The sequence below is a fragment of the Amblyomma maculatum genome, chromosome 3 (genome assembly GCF_055883805.1).
Source record: "Amblyomma maculatum isolate TAMU_Amacu chromosome 3, ASM5588380v1, whole genome shotgun sequence".
Classification (NCBI taxonomy): domain Eukaryota; kingdom Metazoa; phylum Arthropoda; class Arachnida; order Ixodida; family Ixodidae; genus Amblyomma; species Amblyomma maculatum.
This window is the reverse complement of record NC_139346.1, coordinates 133396174-133415990: the sequence shown is the minus strand read 5'-3', so window position 1 is coordinate 133415990 and position 19817 is coordinate 133396174. Positions and strand designations below refer to the sequence as shown.

At 45.2% G+C, this 19817-nt stretch overlaps 1 protein-coding gene across 2 annotated transcripts in view; it reads right to left on the bottom strand.

Moving 5' to 3' along the window:
• Positions 1 to 7448: 7448 nt before the first annotated feature.
• bur (GMP synthase burgundy) overlaps positions 7449 to 19817 on the bottom strand; it is a 35504-nt gene continuing 23135 nt past the window's right edge. For both annotated transcript variants that reach the window (XM_084598092.1, XM_084598093.1), the window contains exons 12-14: positions 17410 to 17528; positions 11622 to 11925; positions 7449 to 8520 (exon numbers count right to left, since the gene is read on the bottom strand). In XM_084598092.1, the coding sequence (XP_084454218.1) occupies positions 8419 to 8520; positions 11622 to 11925; positions 17410 to 17528 (525 nt within the window). In that variant the 3' untranslated portion in view covers positions 7449 to 8418. The remainder of the gene's footprint in view (positions 8521 to 11621; positions 11926 to 17409; positions 17529 to 19817) is intronic.

The window sequence follows — 19817 nt, the reverse complement described above, 5'->3', positions numbered from 1 at the left end:
GTCAGGTCGCGCTACACCTGCTTAAAACATTCAAATGCAGATTGCATAGCCTGGTAAATTTATTTTTGTACAAAATTTAAAGGTAAAAAATGTTGAACTGTACCCGAAGCTTCATTCGACTGTGCACGGCCGCACTGACGAAGGAGAGTGCACGTGAGCGGATTGTTGACTGTATTTTATCCCTCGTACACGATCAATCTTCGATGTTGATGACGAACTTTGTATAAATCATAAGGGGTGAAATGTCAGCACCTGCCGGTTGCAACTGACGCGGGCGAAGCTGAAAGCGAGCGCGCGTTTCCCTTGCGCGTGAACGGCTGTAGCGGAGGAGCAGCAGTGGGGCGGTTGCGACCCCACCGAGGCGCGGCGGGCGGTGGAAAGACCCCATTGGAGAGGCCGTAAGAAAAGCGCTCTCTCCCTCGAGACCGGCCGTGGCCACACTGAGTAGGTTTCGCCACTGAGCCGCAAGGTGGCAACTCTCTGAAGTTTGCTCCCACAACACCAGCGCCGCTTCCTTCCTCTGGTGGTAATTTCTGAACTACTGGTCGGGAACGTCGCGGGGGAGCGCATTGAACCAAAGTCCCGACTGGTACGCGCGCTGCTCGTGCCGTTGGCACCCTCTCCTTCATTGTGTGCACGCGCGTCTCACCCGCAGGCGCACAAAAGAGATGTTGCTGGTCGCTGCCAGTCTGGCTGGCATTCCAGGGCGTTCAGAGAGGGAAAAAAGTTATTGTGTACAGGGGTGCGGAATGGCCCCTCTTTGGTTCTTTTTATTAAAAGCATACAACAGCACCATGCTTGCAGTGCCAAGAATGCTAGCCGTGCAAGTGCACTTGCCACTGCTTGTAAGCTGCTGCTTTGGAGAGCAGTCATGAATGCTAAAATAGATGTTCCGGATGAAACTTCTTTGTTGCACAATTTACGAGTAGAGAAGACGCACCCACAATTTTTTGCCATGAACGGCCTACAACTAACTTCTATCCAATTGAAATGTACGGCATTATTTATTGCAGAAACATTTATTTACCAAACTTTTGCACGGAATCGTAGCGTTTAGTTAAGCATTTCTCCATTATCGTTATTTACTGAGGAGTGTTCATGCGGCCGAATGCAGTTTCAAAAAAGAATTGTGAAAAAGTCATGATGTTTGTCATCCAAATCAGTGCATTCGCTTATCATCGATGGCTCTGCACATAGGTTGTCTTGAGGGTATGAGAGTGCTGTGATAGCATGAATAAATAAGCAACCGCTTTTCTTTTTGGCACTTATTAACCGAGCTTACGACATTTCTCTTTGAACCGTAAGCGAGCAGTTGGTAGGCATATTCGGTGGATGGTCTCTTCTTTCTCTTCATCCTCGCATATCGCCTTCAGGACTCTTAATTTGTGTTAGAATAAAGGTAATTTTCATTATTATTAGCAGAAAAAGTATCAAAATCCAATCTATTAAGTCAGCGAAGTTTCATGCGCCACACTGAGCCATAGAATAAAATTTTGCATTGTGAAGATGACTATGTAAAAAAAGAGATTTACTTTTCACGTTGTAAACTGTTTTGCCACTTAATTACTTGCAGCACTAAAAGCGGCATTAACATGATGGCGTTTTCGTCAATTTGCCTCACGGAGGGGACATGATCCACAAGTGTTTTGGTTTTTTTTTTCACGTTTGCGCTGAAACATTCTATTAATTCTCTGAAGAATGCGCATGCCTAAGCGTTCAAGCATCAAGGAGAAAGCACGCGACTGCACAAACAGATCTGCAGCAGCCCAGCACATGCAGAACTGACCCCTTTCAAGAGCCATTCGCGCAGCTGTTCAATGGGAGGGGGAACCGGCCTGCCCGGTCAATTATCGGGACGCTGCCAAAGAGGGCGCTTTTCACTGGCGCTACAAGCGCCAGTGAAAGGACCTTAAAAATTACAGACCAATCAGCTTACTGTCTGTTACGTATAAGGTATTTACTAAAGTAATCGCTAATAGAATCAGGACAACCTTAGACTGCAATCAAGCAAAGGATCAAGCAGGTTCAGTATGGTTTTTTGGGCTTGTTGGTACATGATTCCAATACACTATAGCGCAGCAAAAGACGAGGACACAAGAGCGAGAGACGCTCGTGCGAGATAGCGCTCGACACAAGAGCGAGATAGCGCTCGTGGTGTTCGTCTCTCGCTCTTGTGTCCTCGTCTTTTGCTGCGCTATAGTGTATTGGGATCAAGCAGGGTTTCGGAAACGGTACTCTACTATCGATCATATCCATACCATCAATCAGGTGATAGAAAAATGCTCGGAATATAACCAGCCCTTATACATAGCATTCATTGATTACGAACAAGCATTTGACTCAGTTGAAACCTCGGCGGTGATGCAGGCATTGCGAAATCAGGGTGTAGACGAGCCGTACGTGGAAGTGCTGGAAGATATAGTGGTTGCACAGCAACTATAGTTCTGCATAAAGTAACAAAATTCCCATAAAGAAAGGTGTTAGGCAAGGAGACACAATCTCCCCAGTACTATTCACAGCTTGTTTAGAGGAAGTATTCAGAGACTTGGAATGGGAGCAGTTAGGGATAAGGGTAGATGGAGAATACCTCAGTAATCTGCAATTTGCTGATGACATTGCCTTGCTAAGCAACTCGGGGGATGAACTGCAAATAATGATTGATGACCTAGACAGAAAAAGTAGAAAGGTAGGCTTGAAAATCAATATGCAGAAGACTAAGATAATGTTCAACAGCCTCGGGAAGGAACAGCAGTTTACATTAGGTAGCGAAATACTGGAAGTAGTAGGCGAATATGTCTACTTAGGACAGGTAGTAACCGCAGATCCGGACCATGAAAAGGAAATAACAAGAATAAGATTGGGATGGAGCGCATTTGGCAAGCACTCGCAGATTATGACTAGCAGCTTACCGGTATCGCTCAAGAGGAAAGTATACAACAGTTGCATCTTGCCTGTACTCACCTATGGGGCTGAAATGTGGAGGCTAACCAAGAGAGTTCTACTTAAGTTGAGGACAACCCAGAGGGCCATGGAACGAAAAATGGTAGGGGTTACATTAAGAGATAGAAAGCGTGCACAGTGGGTCAGAGAAATAACTCAAGTTACCGACATTCTAGTGGAAATTAAGAAGAAATGGACATGGGCAGGACATGTAGTGCGAAGAGAGGATAACCGATGGTCGCTGAGGGTAACAAACTGGATTCCAAGGGAAGGAAAGCGTAGCAGGGGGCGGCAGAAAGTTAGGTGGGCGGATGAGATTAAGAAGTTCGCAGGGGTCAAGTGGATGCAGCTAGCACAGAACCGGGTTAAGTGGAGAAATATGGGAGAGGCCTTCGCCCTGCAGTGGGTATAATCAGGCTGATGATGATGATGATGTAGCGCCCCCCTGCGAAGCTGTGGTCCCCTATAGTCAACGAAATTCTCCGGTACTGCTCTATTAAGCCCTATTTCACCACCGCTTACCATCCACAAGAGAACAGCCTCACCCAAACGCTTCAACCGCACGCTCACAGACAAACTCTCAATGTATGCATCGGATGATCACTGTGACTGGGATAATATTTTGCCGCTTGTAACGTTCACATATAATTCCCCCAGTCACGATACAATGGGCTTCTCGCCCTTCTACTATTCGGCCGCGACCCTCCACTTCAGTTTGACAGCTTACTGCCTCCCACCGCTGATGCCAGTTTCTATGTTCGTGCCGCCATATCGTGAGCTGACGCCGCCTGTGCTTTTGCTCGCCACTTACTGGCTTCTTCCCAAAACTCTCAAAAACGCTGCCATGATTCTCGTCATCGGGATGTTTACTACTCTCCAGGCTCTCTCGTCTTGCTCTGGACTCACTTATAGAGTTGGGCTGTGTGAGGAGTTCTTGTCATGCTACTCAGGCCCCTACTGTGTTTTACGGCCAGTCACTTCCGTGACATACGAGATCACCCCTGTGCATCTGCCACGACAGTCTACTATGCCATGTACCGAGATCATTCATGTCACCTGCTGAAGCCGTGCTACTCCTGCTGTAGTTCTGACCTAGTAGGCACCGGGACTGTGCTTTTCGTGGGGGGGGGGTGGGGTAATGTTACATATATACCCTGTGTCCCTGAACATTGAAGAAGACGATCATAAACAGAGAGACAGAAGAAAGACGAAGCTGTAGTAATGGTGGTTGGTGCTTGCCGGAACATTCACACGTCATCTGCTGTTGTGTTCCTTGGGTTAACCTTCTTGCCACATATCAACTGTAACTGTGGGTCATCGAGCACAGATCGCAAATCAACCTGCGCTAGCAGACTAGTTCGAGTAAATGAGTACGTGCACAAAACTTCTGCGCAAGTTCTCTTTGGAAAAGAGTCGTTTATCTTATGTTGCTATACCACATATCCCATTGGCTTAGGTTGCTTGCTGCACAGAATACTGCGCGGTTAATTGAAGATGTGGCTCAAATACTTACAGGTGTCAAAATGTGATTTCTGAATTCTAGGCATCAAAGCCTGTTTTGGAAATGCATTTTACATCAAGAGCAACTAGTTGGTTATTCCTCATGTTGTCATTCTATGCTGCTCAAATGCAGCAAGCACAGATGGCTGTGGAGAAATGCAGCATTTCACTACTCAAGCAGTTGAGAAAAGACAGATGTGAACATGCGGAGCCATGTGAAAACAATAATGCAACTTGGCTTCGCACATTTCAGGAAATCTGGTAATAAATATGCACTGGCCTCCCAATATGGCCTGTCCAACAGACATTTTATGTTGACAGCTATCTGGTTGGGCTCAAGCTGCGATCAGGATGTCCTTAAGTGCAAAAGCTGAACAGGATGCCAATATTGTGATTTTGGAACTATGGCTACCTTCCGATCAGGCAGAAGTGAATGGCTGCTATAATCCGCTCGCCTTCAACAAAGCACAGAGAATTCCATACCACAACCTAGAAATCAAACCACACCACCAAGTGAAAGTGCCACTATGAACATATATCAGACAGTCATATTTGTGTGTTGTGCATTGTTGCCAGACAGTTTTTTCAGAAGTAGCAAATGTTATTCAACAATTGAGAAATACATGCAACTCCTGCTAAGCAAAAGCAAGCAAGACTTCTGATCTTGTCAAGAAACTGAAAGCCTTCCTCAACATTTCAGGTTTGGCAACCATAGGAATGCTATTGTTGCATTCACCAGAATACATGTTTTCAGCCAACACTAAATCCAAATAATGGAAGTCTAAATTTAGTGGCATCGTGCCTGCCTTCGTGGTCAAAGATGCCTCCCGATATGGTCTTGTGTGCACAGTAGGAAAGAGATCCAGCCAGTACTGGCTCCTGCCAGCAAGAGCAACATTTATGGAGAAGCAAGACTTCGCAAATAATTTTCAGGTATTGGCTGCAGAATAGTTGTAGTGAGAGAGATCGCTATGAAATGTGCTAGCAATACTATAAATGAATGCAGTTTGCACAAGAGCTGAAAATTAGATTCAAATTTTGCTCAGTATTTTTATATTTTCGACTTGTGTAAGTTTTTGTGTGCAATTTTAACAGCAGCTGTGCTTTCAATGAAAAATGCAGCTTGTTTTTCTTGGTGCTGTAAAAATGCCACCCAAGACTTTTTTTGCAATGAGAATAAAACCTACATTAGGCTATTCATTCTAGTTCATCATTAAAATTGCGGAAAATTTCATACCCTTAATAGTCACCAAAACAAACACACAGAAGTCCTCAGAAGTGCCGTTCTGAGAGAAGTACAAGGCTTCCAAAAACTCTGGCCTTACCGCTTAGCATGACCATAAAAAAAGGATAAAAAACTCGTTTTTTGCACGAATGTTCTCTCAGAAGGTCACCAAATCTAACAATTTTTCTTTTCTATTTTAAAGAATAAGTGTCGCCTCAACTTAAGTGTTGCACGTCCAAGCAGATGTCCAGAATTGAGTGGAAGACCACTGCACCATGAATGCCACTTCTTAAGCTGCAACAGCATAAACTCCAGGGTGTACACAATGTACACCATACCAAGTTGTACAATTTACGATGCAGCGTCCACAAAGCTCAGTTGCACAGCAGTCGTTCTGCCACAGAGGTAACTACAAAATGAATGCAGCACTTTCATTCAGTGCTACTCGGAACCGAACCTTAAAATACCTCGCACAGCTAGTGTGGAGCTTTCATACTCTATTTGTCATCAACACAGGCCTTTTTATTATTTCTGTCCTCAACGTCCCTCATGGCCACACACACAAAAAAACTGGGAAGGTCACAGGCCTACTGCACTATTTAAGTGCATAGCACTTCTGACCATAATCACATTTCATTGGTGGCAGTCCGATGCCTGCTCTCTCAATCTGGGTGAGCTCGAAGTACGAAGAAGACAGAAACACTGTGAGCCAAGGTGGTGTTGAGCCGTGGCGCGTTTTTGCCAATGAGAAGGTGAAGCGGCCACACAACTGCAGCCATTGAAACATTGGCACGTATCACAGTTGCGGCCATCCACACGCAATGCTGTACAAGCGCGTATTACTCCGGATTGAGTAGGCACGTGTCGCTTGCACATCCTTAATTTTGAACTCATTCCCCTAGCGTCTGTCGCTCCTCAGCCTTCATGGGCAGCAGACATGTACGCGTGGTGCTCCCTCGACTTCGGTTCCGAGCTGCACACCGGACTGCTCGGTGACAAGAGCAACTGCAGATGTTGTGAAGACACCTCAGGATGTGGCTGCGCCACACTTTTGATTCGCATCGCTATGGATGAAGCGGGCCGTTTGGTACTGAAGAGTAGGCAGTGCTATGCACCTAATTTGCATTTCTTGTAAATTGGCTGTAATTTGTTTGATGATGTGCACATGCTAGAGGCAGACCAGAAGAATGCAAATCGCTTTGAAAGGCCTGTGGCGAATGTTTAATGTTAAATGGGCACTAATGAACACCACACGCATCATTAGCAGGGTGGATAAAGGACAAGAGTGAGTGTAGCTTGAATGTGCTGGCCATGTGCTTGTGCACATATATTTGCAAGAAATTAAAAGGGTGCTGCATCTTGTTTATTTTCTAGGCATCCAATTTTTTTCAGAATTAATTTTAGCTACTAAGACTTCCAACCTAACTTTTTCAAAAGACCTGGCCTCTTCTCATGTTATGTCTGCAGAGAAAACCATGAGAGATAAATCACTCTGTTCAGTATCGTATGTTCGTTGCAATACGCCCCTACACAAGCTCTTCAGCTAGCAAGAGATTTTCAAACACCTGCAAGAACGGAGCTGCTCTATCTAAAGACTCAGATGGAATAGCTGCCCATTTCAATGACTTAATGCCACCTTCAACTATCCACCATTTCAATGGGTACCAATAATTATCTCAATTGCACTTCTTGTAACAGTTATAATGCAGCATTCACACCAGACGCAATACTTAAAGCACAAGAGCAAACATAAGACAGAAAGCCAAGAAACAGAGGCTTCGTATACAGTTGCCAAAATTTCTTCTTTTAATGTCTTCGAGCTAACAACATTCTACTCAGGGACACTGTTCACCGAAATTACTATTCGCACATCACCCACTCAACAAAATCTCTCTGCTCGTGCCACAAGAGTTGATCAAAAGCGCAGACATATCTCCAAGGTGCCCAAATTTTGTACTGCAAACACACGGAGCTTCTGACAGCCTTCCTGGGACCCCAATGCACTCCTAGGAGGGGATAAGGAGCTGGCTATAAAAAGAATATAGATATATTACGCCTGTATCGACCCCCCTAGCTCAATTTGAAGAGAAGTAGAAAACGTCCCTCAGCGTCAACGCATTTCCAAGGTAAAAGACAAGGAAGGAGCGACGTGTGGCGCCTATTTTAATATCAATTAACACATATTAAACGAACCAAAAACTTTGGAACAGAATTCTGGTTAAATCGGATCAAAATGTTATCAGCATACGCATTGTATACAAAATGCCTTTACACACACCACAGTAGAAAACAGTACACGAGTTCGTGGATTTCAGGCTCTCATCTAGCACGTACACCCCTTCCCGAAAAATGAAGGGCAACAAACGTATACAATAAAAAGGAATACGTATCTGAAAATAAGCTGCACATTATAAATTTTAGAAACAAGGCTGACAAAACTTTTCTAGTGGGTCAGTTTGCATCAATATCCCACACTGACTATACCACAAAAGTGGCTCGACGAAGGAAATGAAAACAGCCTCTGCACAGCTAAAACAATTAGTTATGATTGCAAGATAAACAATGGGAAACAACAGTGGTCCAAATCAGGATCAGCAATAAACTACCAGCTTGCAGTCTGGCGAGGAGGTTGCATTGCAGTGACGTGTGAATGCTATTGGGTAAAAAAAGACTGCCAAAAAGTTAAGTCTGGTTCCTGGGCCATTGGAGAGGTGATGGAGCACACTGGAGTCAATGCTGTTGTGAGCATGTCTCTACTCCCACTCTGTCGTTCCCGGCGGCTTGGGCGTGAGGTCGTACATGACCCGTGAGATGCCGGGAACTGCCTGGATTTCGCTCACCATCTTCTTGATCACCTGCAAGAAACAGCAGAGTAAATGGGCATGAGGAGACACACACCATTTGGTTACATAAGAATGATGCTCAAGAACGTGTATCAACGAGCACATGCAATCAGACGCTCAGACCGTAGACTTATTGACTTATTTGTAACTAAACGCTATGCAAAAGCTTTAAGAAGCTGTTAATACTACCAGAGAAAGGCGTTCAACTACTATGTAGTAAAATATTCAAATACAAATCAAACAGAAGTATGGAGAAAAAAATGCCCTCGAATATTAAATTGGATATTGAATATCTGATCAGCAAAGAAAAATAGAAAATAAAAAATAAACATTGTCCATCTTGTTTATTGCAGAATTGAACTGGCATTTGCAAATAAAATTAAACTACAATAGTACAAAAGTGTATATAATAATTCGTTCAGAGGAAAGAAAAGGTGCAGTATCTGTCATACTTGCTTCTGTGGACATCTGAACCATGCCATAAGGGAAGAGAGGAAGGCGGGAGTGAAAGCGGAAAGAGAGAAAGTGGTCACTGACGCCACTGTCTGTATATTCGGTGATAGTCGAACACAAATCGAATAACACATATGTTCGATTCGCATTCGAAATTTCGAAGATTCACACACCCCTACTAATAAAACTAAGCACGGAGTAAGACAAGAAAGAAAAACAGCCCTCGAGCACGACCTATAACTGAACCTGTTGTGCTCCTCGAAGATGTACAGGAAATAAGAAAAACATAAAAGGTCCAAGGAAAGGTAATAGGCTGCTTGATGCATAACTGCATGCGATCACCCATTTTTTGTATTTGAAAACCGAAAAATAACACCCGAGTGTTCTTTTAGGTGGCTTTATTACCATGCTTAGCAGCACTCGGGAGAAGCCTACTTTACGGAGGCCTCAAAGCCGTGAGGAAAAGCATGCATTGCATAAGAAAAAGAAAGTAAAGCTGTTCACAAACATAGAAAGGAGGCGGCGCAGGCCGTAGTAAAGTGCAGCAAAGAATAAGGAAAGGGAAGGAATGGGCAAATATTCACAGCATTGTGCAACACGAAGCATGAGGTAGTGGAGGCAGGAAGTGGAGGTGCAGCGTGTGTGGTCTTGCAGCAACGTAGCCACGTTGTCCTCATGCTTAAGAGGTAGTACTTCCACAAGACGTAAACAAATTTTATAACTGAAAAAAATTGCCCTAAGAGATGATAACAGAGAGGTGGAAGGTATTTCAGAGTTTTTTTTTTTTTTTTTCATTAGGCAACAAGGCGCATTCAGGAAGTGCCCATTTAACTAGCAGACAGCATCTTAGGACCATGTCATCACCAACAACTGATATAGTAAAGACCCTGATATAGTGAAGATTTTTGCTGGTCCCAGTGACTCTACTATCAAGGGGTTCTACTGTATAGCTATATATCTGCTACTGGTTGTGCACGCCCTGCAATCCCACAGCCATCAAAAAGTTGCTGCCTTGCAGCCTGATTTTGCCAGTGAAAATACTGGCAACTTACTTGAGAAGCAGCGAGAAAAGAACAAGTTATATTTGTACCTTGTTTGTAAATATACCAAGAGATGTGGTCTAAACCTTATGAACAGAGAAAAAAATATTCATGCTATAGACATGCCAGTATACGCAACATGCATCAGTAACATTCAACATTCAAGAGGCCCAAAGTGCTTATGCACAAGCATGGTCTCAAGGTAACTTTTGTACAATTGTAAATGGTATTCCAGAGACCCAAATACACAGCGGAAGTCGGCTAAAACATAGTTGTGTTCTGCTGAATCCTATAGCTGCTTTCAGTTCAATATAAAGCCGATCCCAGATTTACTGAATTCATTGGTTATTGTGAAACAGTTCGATACATGAATAATTCGATTATGAATATGGTAAAGCATGAATTTATCTACAATCCAAAAATTTGGCATGAATATGGTGCATCCATGTTAGCAGCAAGCTTCGTGCAGTGCGCTAGCATATTGGCAGCAAACCACTCACTGCATCTCGCTAAACTTAGCTAATTTTGTCTCAAAGTTGCAGAAGATGATGCTTTGGAAATGCCACTGCCTATAATAAGGGGTTGAATTCTGTTATTTATATGGTATAAATGCAATATTATCTCAATCAAGTGGTCTGCTGCATCCCACTTCAGGAGCGAAGCCGGCCATGCGAGCAGGCCTGCTATGCCTTCCGTCAGGCTAGGCTGTGCAGCCAGTGCATCGAACAAGCCTTCCCCGCATCCTAGCAGACCGAAGGCTACTTTCAAGCACTGTCGATGTTCACCTCAAATCACGGTTTTACAGCACTAGCACTGGCAGTAGATGCCCAAGACTCTGCTTAGCTCGCAGAATGTTATCACTGTGCAAATGGGAAGAATGTGACTTGCAGGGGCATGGCACAAAGTTTGATTTCTTGAATGTACTGCTGAACGAAAGTTCGATAAAAGAGAACAACAGAGCTATACTTTTCTATACTTTTGCATGGGACTTTCAGCAAAATATTCCAAGAGTTCGATGTAAGCAACAACTAAATATACAAACAATCAACTGTAGAGAGCAACACAGCTATACGTTTCTATGCTTTTGCATAGAATTTTCAGCAGAATATTCCGAGAGTTCGATGTAAGCAACAACTAAATATACGTACGATGAACTGTAGCTATGCTCTGCCATGTGAACTACTATACATTTGGAGAACTAGCAGCCATATTCTGCCACAGCCAAAATATTTCATGACCAACAGCCCCTACTGTGGACCATTTCTTCAAGCACACTGCGACACTGACAGATTTAGGAACTAACTTCACTTCCAGAAATGTGCTGTGTTGTGTTGCCGTTTTTCGAAGCAAAAGTAATGAAGGCAATCATGCTCAACACACAAGGCTAAGCACGTCTGCTTTTGTGGGACAGAACTAAACTGTTACTTTTTAAATGCCACAGCTTCTTCAGAAGCTTACGTAAGTAATGTAAAAGAAACACGCCAAGCAAATTATATAAGCATGTCAGGAGACAAAAACAAAACATCCAACAATGTGAAGAAATACAAATATTGACTTAAGACACGTATGTTGCTCTCTTCCCCCAATACCCGGCACTTAGAAAAGAAAACCCCAACTCACGTCCAAGGGCAGGTGTCTGTTGGGCGTGGCAGGAACGCCCGTCATGAAGTCCTGAGTGATGAAGGTGCGCACCACCACAGAGTGCTGGCACGAGGGCTGCCGGCTCACCACGTCCCGGTCCAGGTGCAGGGGCAGCAGGATGACCGGCATCTGCGACAGGGCCGACACGTAGCCCGACGCCCGCAGGGCCCGCTGGGCAATGAAGTCACACTGACGCAGCGTGCTCAGCACCAGTGGGGTCAGGAACGTGGGGGTCACGTCTTGCACCGGGAATGCCACAGGCCCACCAAAGATGTACACCACCCTGCACAACAAGCAGCGACACAAAATGACGCCTCCAGAAAAAGCAAAGACCAGCACACAGTATGCTTGACCACGTGCCTACAGTCTCCGCTGTCACAATTCTTTTCTAAAATTTTGCACCTCTCATCAGGCATGGTTGCTTATGGCATGGTAGAGCAGAGAGTACCATCCTACCAATAGAGAAGAAGGCAGCCACACGTGCAGAACAGTTACTGCCTCATGAAAGTGAGACATAGAAATGGTTCACTATATTTGTCACGACCAGGCTGCCGTGGAGCAGTATACAGTGTTTGGGAAGGGCAACACCAGGATATGCCTAGGCAGAAGGAATGGGAGAAAATGATGAACAAAGGCACCAATACTGCACAACTTCACTGCACCAACTTGACAATTTTGCAAAGATGACAGCTTTGCATCATTTTGTAGGTTTCCAATGCTTGCGACCTAGACTGCAGCTGCATCAGTAATATCATGCCAATAGGACACTATTAATTGAGAAACCCAGCTCATTTGGACTGCTGGCGAACCTCCTGAGCAATTCATGTACAAGTCAAGGGCTCTGGCAGCTAGTTAATCTGAACAGGCCCACTGACTGACCCTGCTAAAGTGAAACCCCATTAATCTGAACTTCAAAGAGAGCAGCAAGAAGGTTCTGATTATCCAAATTATCTGAAGTTAGAACTGCGTAATGATCTTTAAAAACTAATAAGGGTCACGTGCGATGCGGCAAATTTACTGTATGAAAAACTGCCCGATTTGTCACCCAGGTTTGAGGAGTATAGTACAACAGCAACCATTTTTAACGGTTCCATCAATCCTTTATTGTGCGCAGACTGTCGTCAGCGTCAAAGACAAACAGCCATAAAATGGCAAGTGCAACTGCAGTATTTTTCACAGTGTGACACGAAAGCACGCAGCCCCCTCGCAAACTCTCGCATCGCATGCAAGAAAGCTTTACTGCATAATTGGTAGGAAGCACTTAACGAATGCATTGTTCTGGCATGCTGCTGAAATGGAAGCACGGGGAATGAGGAGAGCGCACAATGGCGCCAATCAGTGTCTGAAGTAGCACACAGCAGGGCTCAGTTGACCGGATGATGCGCACCCAATAGTTGCCACCACTTAAGGGGGGACACGGCTCTTTGGCACCGAAAATCGGCCTGAAAATCGGATTTTCAATTTTTTCATTTTCGTATTCCTCGCACTATTCCGCATCTGCACGCAAATTTTCATCCTTATACCCCGCGTATTTATGAAGTTATAGCGATTAAAAAATGCAGTACCACACCCACTGCCCTTTAAATTGTGGACAAACGACACCCAATTTCGATCGCCCGGCGCATGAGAACTACGCGCTCCACCGCGGCGATTTTGGTCTCGTTCGAAAGCGCGCGCTTTCGGCTTATTTTTTCTTTCGGAAAGCAACCCTGTGCGCTCCGCCTTCCCCATAAAAAACAAACAAAAAGATAGCATGCAGCGCGCGCTACTATTGGCCGGTCAAGGCACGTGATCAAAATGGCGTCGTTTGGTTGGTTCCGGCAAGCTAGCCCTGAAATGCGGACTCCCAGTGACGCCATTTTGTCTTTCTGCCGACCACGCTAGTGCAACGCGAGAGTCATGCCAGGCGCGAAGAAGTACCGCTCTTTGCACAAGTTCGGGCGAAAGCAACCAAAGAAACGCGTTAAGAATGCGACTTCGTTGCATACTGTGCAAGAAGCAAGTGCCAGTGCTGCGGGATTGTGTGACGATCACGTTGCGGGCGGCGACGCTTCTCCGATTCCGCTGGACAACAGCGCCGTTCTTCGTGCTGACTGCAGTCGTGTACGTATTGATACCGCGCCTGTCACTAACAGTGACATAACTCAAGTGAGTGCCCGTGAGCAGGCTACGCTTGATAGACTGGTATCGACGCCGGCGACGGCACGAAAGACCGCGCTGTTCGCCGATGCAAGTGGTGCGTCCGCAGAGTCAGATGCGGACGGAACAGCCTCCTATGCGGTAATTGACCTCAGCATTGTGAATATCCTTCTGGATGCCGTGCGGTGCAAAACGTGTCGTGGATGCGTGCGTTTAATTACCAGCGACCGGAGCTATGGCCTCGCCGTAAAACTGATCGTGCTGTGCGACAACTGCGGTGAGATTGCGGCCGAGTGGAACTCGCGGAGGGTTGACGGCGAGAAAAGGTGCAATCCTTTTGAGCTGAATATTCTGGCTAGTCGAGCAATGCTGTCGACCGGTAACGGCCAGACAGCAATGAACGATATCTTTTCGGCGATGGGGTTGTCGCGGCGCGGGATGCACAACAAGACGTTTCAACGGCATCTGAAGAACACACTGCAACCCGCTGCTACCCGAGCCGCCACGACCGCTATGGCACAAGCCGCGCAGGCAGTGGCGAAGGTCTACGATGACTTGTGTTTTGGGCATAGGGGGAACATTGCCGTGTGCTACGACGGCACATGGATGACGCGCGGACACTCATCACATATAGGCGTCGGTGCCGTGGTGGAACTCTTCACTGGTTACGTGCTTGATTATGTGGTGTTGTCAAACTTTTGTCTGGGCTGCGAAATTGGTCCCAAGCCAAACACTGACGGCTACGAACTTTGGAAATCACGCCACCAGTGCCAAAAAAACACCAACTCCAAGGCTGGTCAAATGGAAGTAGAGGCTGGCAAAATTCTGTTTGAAAGATCTCTGCAGCACCACAACATGCGCTACACAACCATGCTATGCGATGGGGACAGTCGCACGTTCAGTGCTCTTAAAGATGCTGCAATCTATGGCTACATTGAAATAGTCAAAGAGGACTGCATAAATCACGTGCACAAGCGTATGGGAGCAGCTTTGCGCAACCTCTTGCAGAGACACAAGGGTGCAGGGAAGCAAAGTCTTGGCGGCAGAGGAAGGCTGACAGCTGATCTAGTTGACAAGCTGGCAATATATTATGGCCGAGCGCTTCGATCAAATGTAGGTGATGTGGATGCCATGCAGCGAGCTGTGATGGCGACATATTACCACATCACATCTACTGATGACTGCCCCAAACACAGTCTGTGTCCTACCGGTGAGAAGTCATGGTGCCGCCACAACGCTGCAAAGGCAAAAGAGGAGCCTGCACCAAAGCACAATTACAGTCTGCCAAGAGATGTGGCTGATGCTCTTTTGCCTGTTTATAGTCGTTTATCAGAGAAGAGCCTGCTGCAGAGGTGCATTCGGGGGAAGACCCAGAACTCGAACGAAAGCTTCCACTCGGTCATCTGGACCTTGATCCACAAAGAGCGGCACTCATCACTGTTTGCTGTGGAAGCAGCCACAGCAGAAGCTGTGCTGCGCTTCAATGCCGGCTGCAAGCATACAGCAGCAGCAATTCTGCAAGAATGCAGTACAAATGTGACAGCAACTGGGTCCAGGAGAGCTGAAGAAAAGGACTTGCACCGTAGCGTACGTTCTGCAAAGAAGCGGGCGGCTTCGCTTGGCGTTGCTAAAACAGAAAAAAGAAAACACCGCGACAGCATGCACCCCGACTATGCTCCTGGTGCATTTTAATAGCATGAGGTCTTTGGGGTTGCCCTTCCTGATTAAATGCCGTGAGGCTTGAGTGCTTCCGACAATCCCCCAATTTTAGTAGTGTTGCATTTTTTAAAGATCAATATCTCTGGTCCTGTTCTTGCTATTGCTTTAAAAATTTTTTTTCTAGAAAGGGAATCCTGCGAGTCTCATGAAACCAAGGTAAATGCAGTGACGACAAAAGAAAATTTGCTGAGAAGGTTATGTTGTCTTCGGTACCCAAATGGAATTTTCCTTTCAAGCGTTTCCTATTGCGTAACTTTGGCTCAAATTGGCATAGGCCATTAATTTTCGCTTCAGATCACTTTCCACCTGTTTCTGATCTTGTTGACATATCAATCATTGACATAATTTACACCTACATGCTGTGAAGTGTTTTTCCTCGTTTTCTCAAAACTGCAATTTTGAGGGTGCTGCAATTTTGGAGGAGAGATATCTCTTAGTCTATTTGTGCTATAGCTCTCATTCTTGTCTTGTTAGAAAGAGAAAACCTTCGACAGTGCCGTAGGACAAAAATATGTACAGTTATTATGCGGCAACATTTACCGAATTAATTATCAATCTTAGGTGCCAACCTGGGCTTTTATTCATAAAAGTTTGACTTATTGTAACTTTGGTTCAAATTCTTCTACCACGTTAATTCATGACTAGCGGCACTCTATGATCCTTCTAGATCACTCTGGCAGGGCTATTCTCCTCATGCCATAAAGTGTTTAGTAATTAACTCACCTCCAAACGAAGAACATGAATTAGGGATTATTTTGAAAGCTATTTCATCTACAAGAAAACTAATCAGATATTTGAAATCAGCATGCAAAAGTACATTAATGGTGCAAGTTTCAGTCAGATCCACCCATAAATAAGGAAAAAAGTTTTAAGAGGGGTGTCCCCCCTTAAGCTGGCGCAAAGCACAGAAAAGTGAAACCAAAGCTATTACGAAACCAAGTGGTCAAACTACCCCAGGAAGTGGGGCCGCCTGTCTTTGCATCTACCACTGCGAGACCATTCAGTGGTACATGGGCAACTCTGCACCATTCAATGCAGGTTTGAGCAAGGCTATTTTGACGACTGATTGCCATGACAATCATACCTGGACGCAGCCTTCTGTGGTAAGGCCATCCTAACTAGCTGGCACAAGAACTGTAAAGTTCGAATAAGCGAGCATCTTTTACCATAGACTTAGACGAGGGTCAACCTGAACAGCAAAGGAAGTTTGAAGCATCCAGGTTTCCAAATTGACCATGGTCAAATAAACAAGGTTTTACTGCAGGGTGTAAATGCTCGATAGAAGTTTTCATACAGAAATCTGACATGTCAATCTTTCGCATACACCAGACAGTTCATTCCCTCCTTCGAAATCCGAATTAATCAGCTGTGCAAGTGTCTAAATAGTGTTCAAGGGAACCAAGATATTTGGGAATGCATAAACAAGAACTGATTCTACCTTGAACTCAAAGTCATGCACTCAAATAAGAGGACTACCTGCTATGGTGAAACTGCAACTAATTATTAACAGGCTCTAAAATATGAAAGAGGAAGAAAAAAATGGGAAAAGCAACACGCTGGTAGCCCCACCCAAAGCAGCCCAATGTCACCCTGCTTCAAACAGAAGAAAGAAACAGAATACAAAGAAACAAAAAAGGGACATGACTCTACAGCTAGAGCCACAATTTTAGTGTTTCAGGATTATGCACCACTAAGCCAACATGCTTTTAACAGCATAAACTTCTGGGTCAGTTTTTTTTAAGCATCACCATAGCGAGAAAGCAGCAGCAGGTTTCAATATAAAAAATGAAGTTAAAACAAAAACAGATATGGTTAATGCTACAACACCAGCCAAGCAATTGAAACGAATTTCAAACTGCATCACACTCGGCTTCTGATGAGAAGCAGAACAAGGCCATCAGTGGCGCACCTGTTGATGTTGTGGCAGATCTTGGGGATGAGCTTGGCCAGGCGCATCATGTCCTCCCAGTCAGTGGGCTCCTCTGTGGAAGAGAGGCCCACCACGTAGCTGTACGTCCGCCGGTCACCCTGTCAACACCGCAAGGAGTTTCTTCACCACAAACGCCAAATTCCACCAGAAGCAAGACATGCCTAGGATAACACATAACACCAGGAAAGCATTAAAGCAAGTCTGGACTAACTTCACATATCCCTCCCCACGCCCCACCTACTATAAAGGCCGGAATACATGCGGCGTTTTTTTCCACGATTTTCGCGCGTCGAAAACTGCCGCACCGACGCGACGCCCAGCTCGAGATACATGGAACGACGAAGCGGCGCGAGCGCCGCCGCGGATCCCTCGATGCGAAAGCAAATGCATCAGCGAGCGGAAATAACCGCAGAGCGAGGTACGTGAGAGAAGCGACGCTGTCCCTTGTGGTAAAATCCTGAAAGTGCTCATTCTAATGCTACTGTGCTAAATGTAGAAAGCATACACAGGTGCGCAAGGATTTGGCTCGCTCGAATGAACGAAGATACTTCGGAATGCCCGCTCGGATACCAGCGGCACGGTTTTCTTTTTTATTTTCACAAATTTCACTCCAGGGAGCAAACAAACACACAGCGATCCGAGAGTATGTCGTATACTCACAAAAAAGCGACATTCCGTGCTTGATTAAACGTTTATTTTTACGATAATCACATTTCTGCGGCCAAACTGCCCCATACCTCGTCAGCCATGGCGGCCATGTTGACAGCGGCCGCTCAAACCGGAAATGCCAGCTTTCCGCGCTCCTATTGGCTCGCGTCGACAGTCGTTTCCGGTTCGAGAGGACGCCGCGCCGCCCGCGCGTCAAATATCTGGCAGGGCCAGATCGGTGGCGGTGCGCGTTTTTTCTGACGCGGGGCGTCGAGTGCGCGCCGTCGGGCGTAAAACGCCGGTTAAACGCGGCAAAAACGCTCCATGTATTCCGGCCTTAATGCCCTCAACGGGCACTGTAGGTGCATGTAAAATAAATAAATAAATAAATCAGCCCAGTATGTACCATACAAGTTGTCGTAACTGGAAGAACTGAATGACTTATTAAGAGCTCCACTGATATATCTGTTCAGCAGCAAATGAGGCACTGTTGCTACCCAATCTGCATCTTCGTTTCTCTGCATCGCAACAAACCTGTTTTCGACTGTTGTTGTCATAGTGTATTTGTTTCTCTCATACGTATGCGAGACATTCAGTGCAGGCAGTTTCAATGACCATGCACTCAACGGAGAAACACTCAGTGCCACATGGCAGATTTCAATTACCCCTGAGCTCGATGGGGATTGAATCAATACAGGTTCACGAATGGCCATTCGAATTTCACTGATGACATCCTTATAAAAGTGGTACGGATCTCTTCTACAGCGCACATAAGGCTTTCCAAACAATGCTTGCTGAAGGAAACTGTTTCATAGATGGTTTCCATAGATGGTTTCCATTAGGAGCCATTTTCACTGCAGTATAATGTGCATAATCGAACTGTTTTCCATGCACTGCATCTCCAAACAGACCTGTTCACATGTTCAACTAAGAACCCAGCCAACACTGCCAGTAGTGTGTTTGACTGAAAAAAGCAGAGGACGCTAGCACAATTTCCTATAGCGCTCATTCACCCATTTTTAATTTAGCTGGTTATACAGTAGAATCCCTTTATAGTAAAGTCAATAGAACCAGCAAAAATCTTTACTCTATCAGTGGTTGGTGATGACATGATCCTGAAGATGCTGTCTGGTAGTTAAACGGCTACTTACTGAACACATCTCGAAAAGAAGGCACTAAAATATCTTCTATCCCTCTCTTAAGCTCTTTGTCAGATTTTCTTTTTTTTTTCTAGTTTTAGGATATCTTTTTTTTTTTTTTTTTTTGTGACATCTTGTGAAAGTACCTCTCCAGCATGAATGCAATGTGAATACGAATACAATTGAGTTTGATTTCATGTGAAAACCAAACCACTGCATGAACATTGCGTCCCCATCTTCCGTTGTTTCTGTCTTTTAAGAGACAATAGATGAGAAATACGTGCGACAGCCAAGCAGTGCAAAACCACAGGCTGTGCCCACCAATTCTTGGCACTGCTGCTTCGTGCTGCACAGTGCTGTGAATGTACGGCTGATTCTTCCGTTCCGTATTTATCGCTGCACTCTTACCCTCTTTTACTTTTTAAATAGACCGCGCCACCTTCTCTCCATGTTTGTAGTCAGGCTTACATTCGCGCTGCATGCTTTCCCTCAGGGCTCCAAGACTTACACAAAGTTGGCTTCTCCTGAGTGCTGCTGATCCTAGTGGTAAAGCTATTAAAGAAAACGCTCGGTGTTGCATTTTTTTTTATTTTTTTTTTT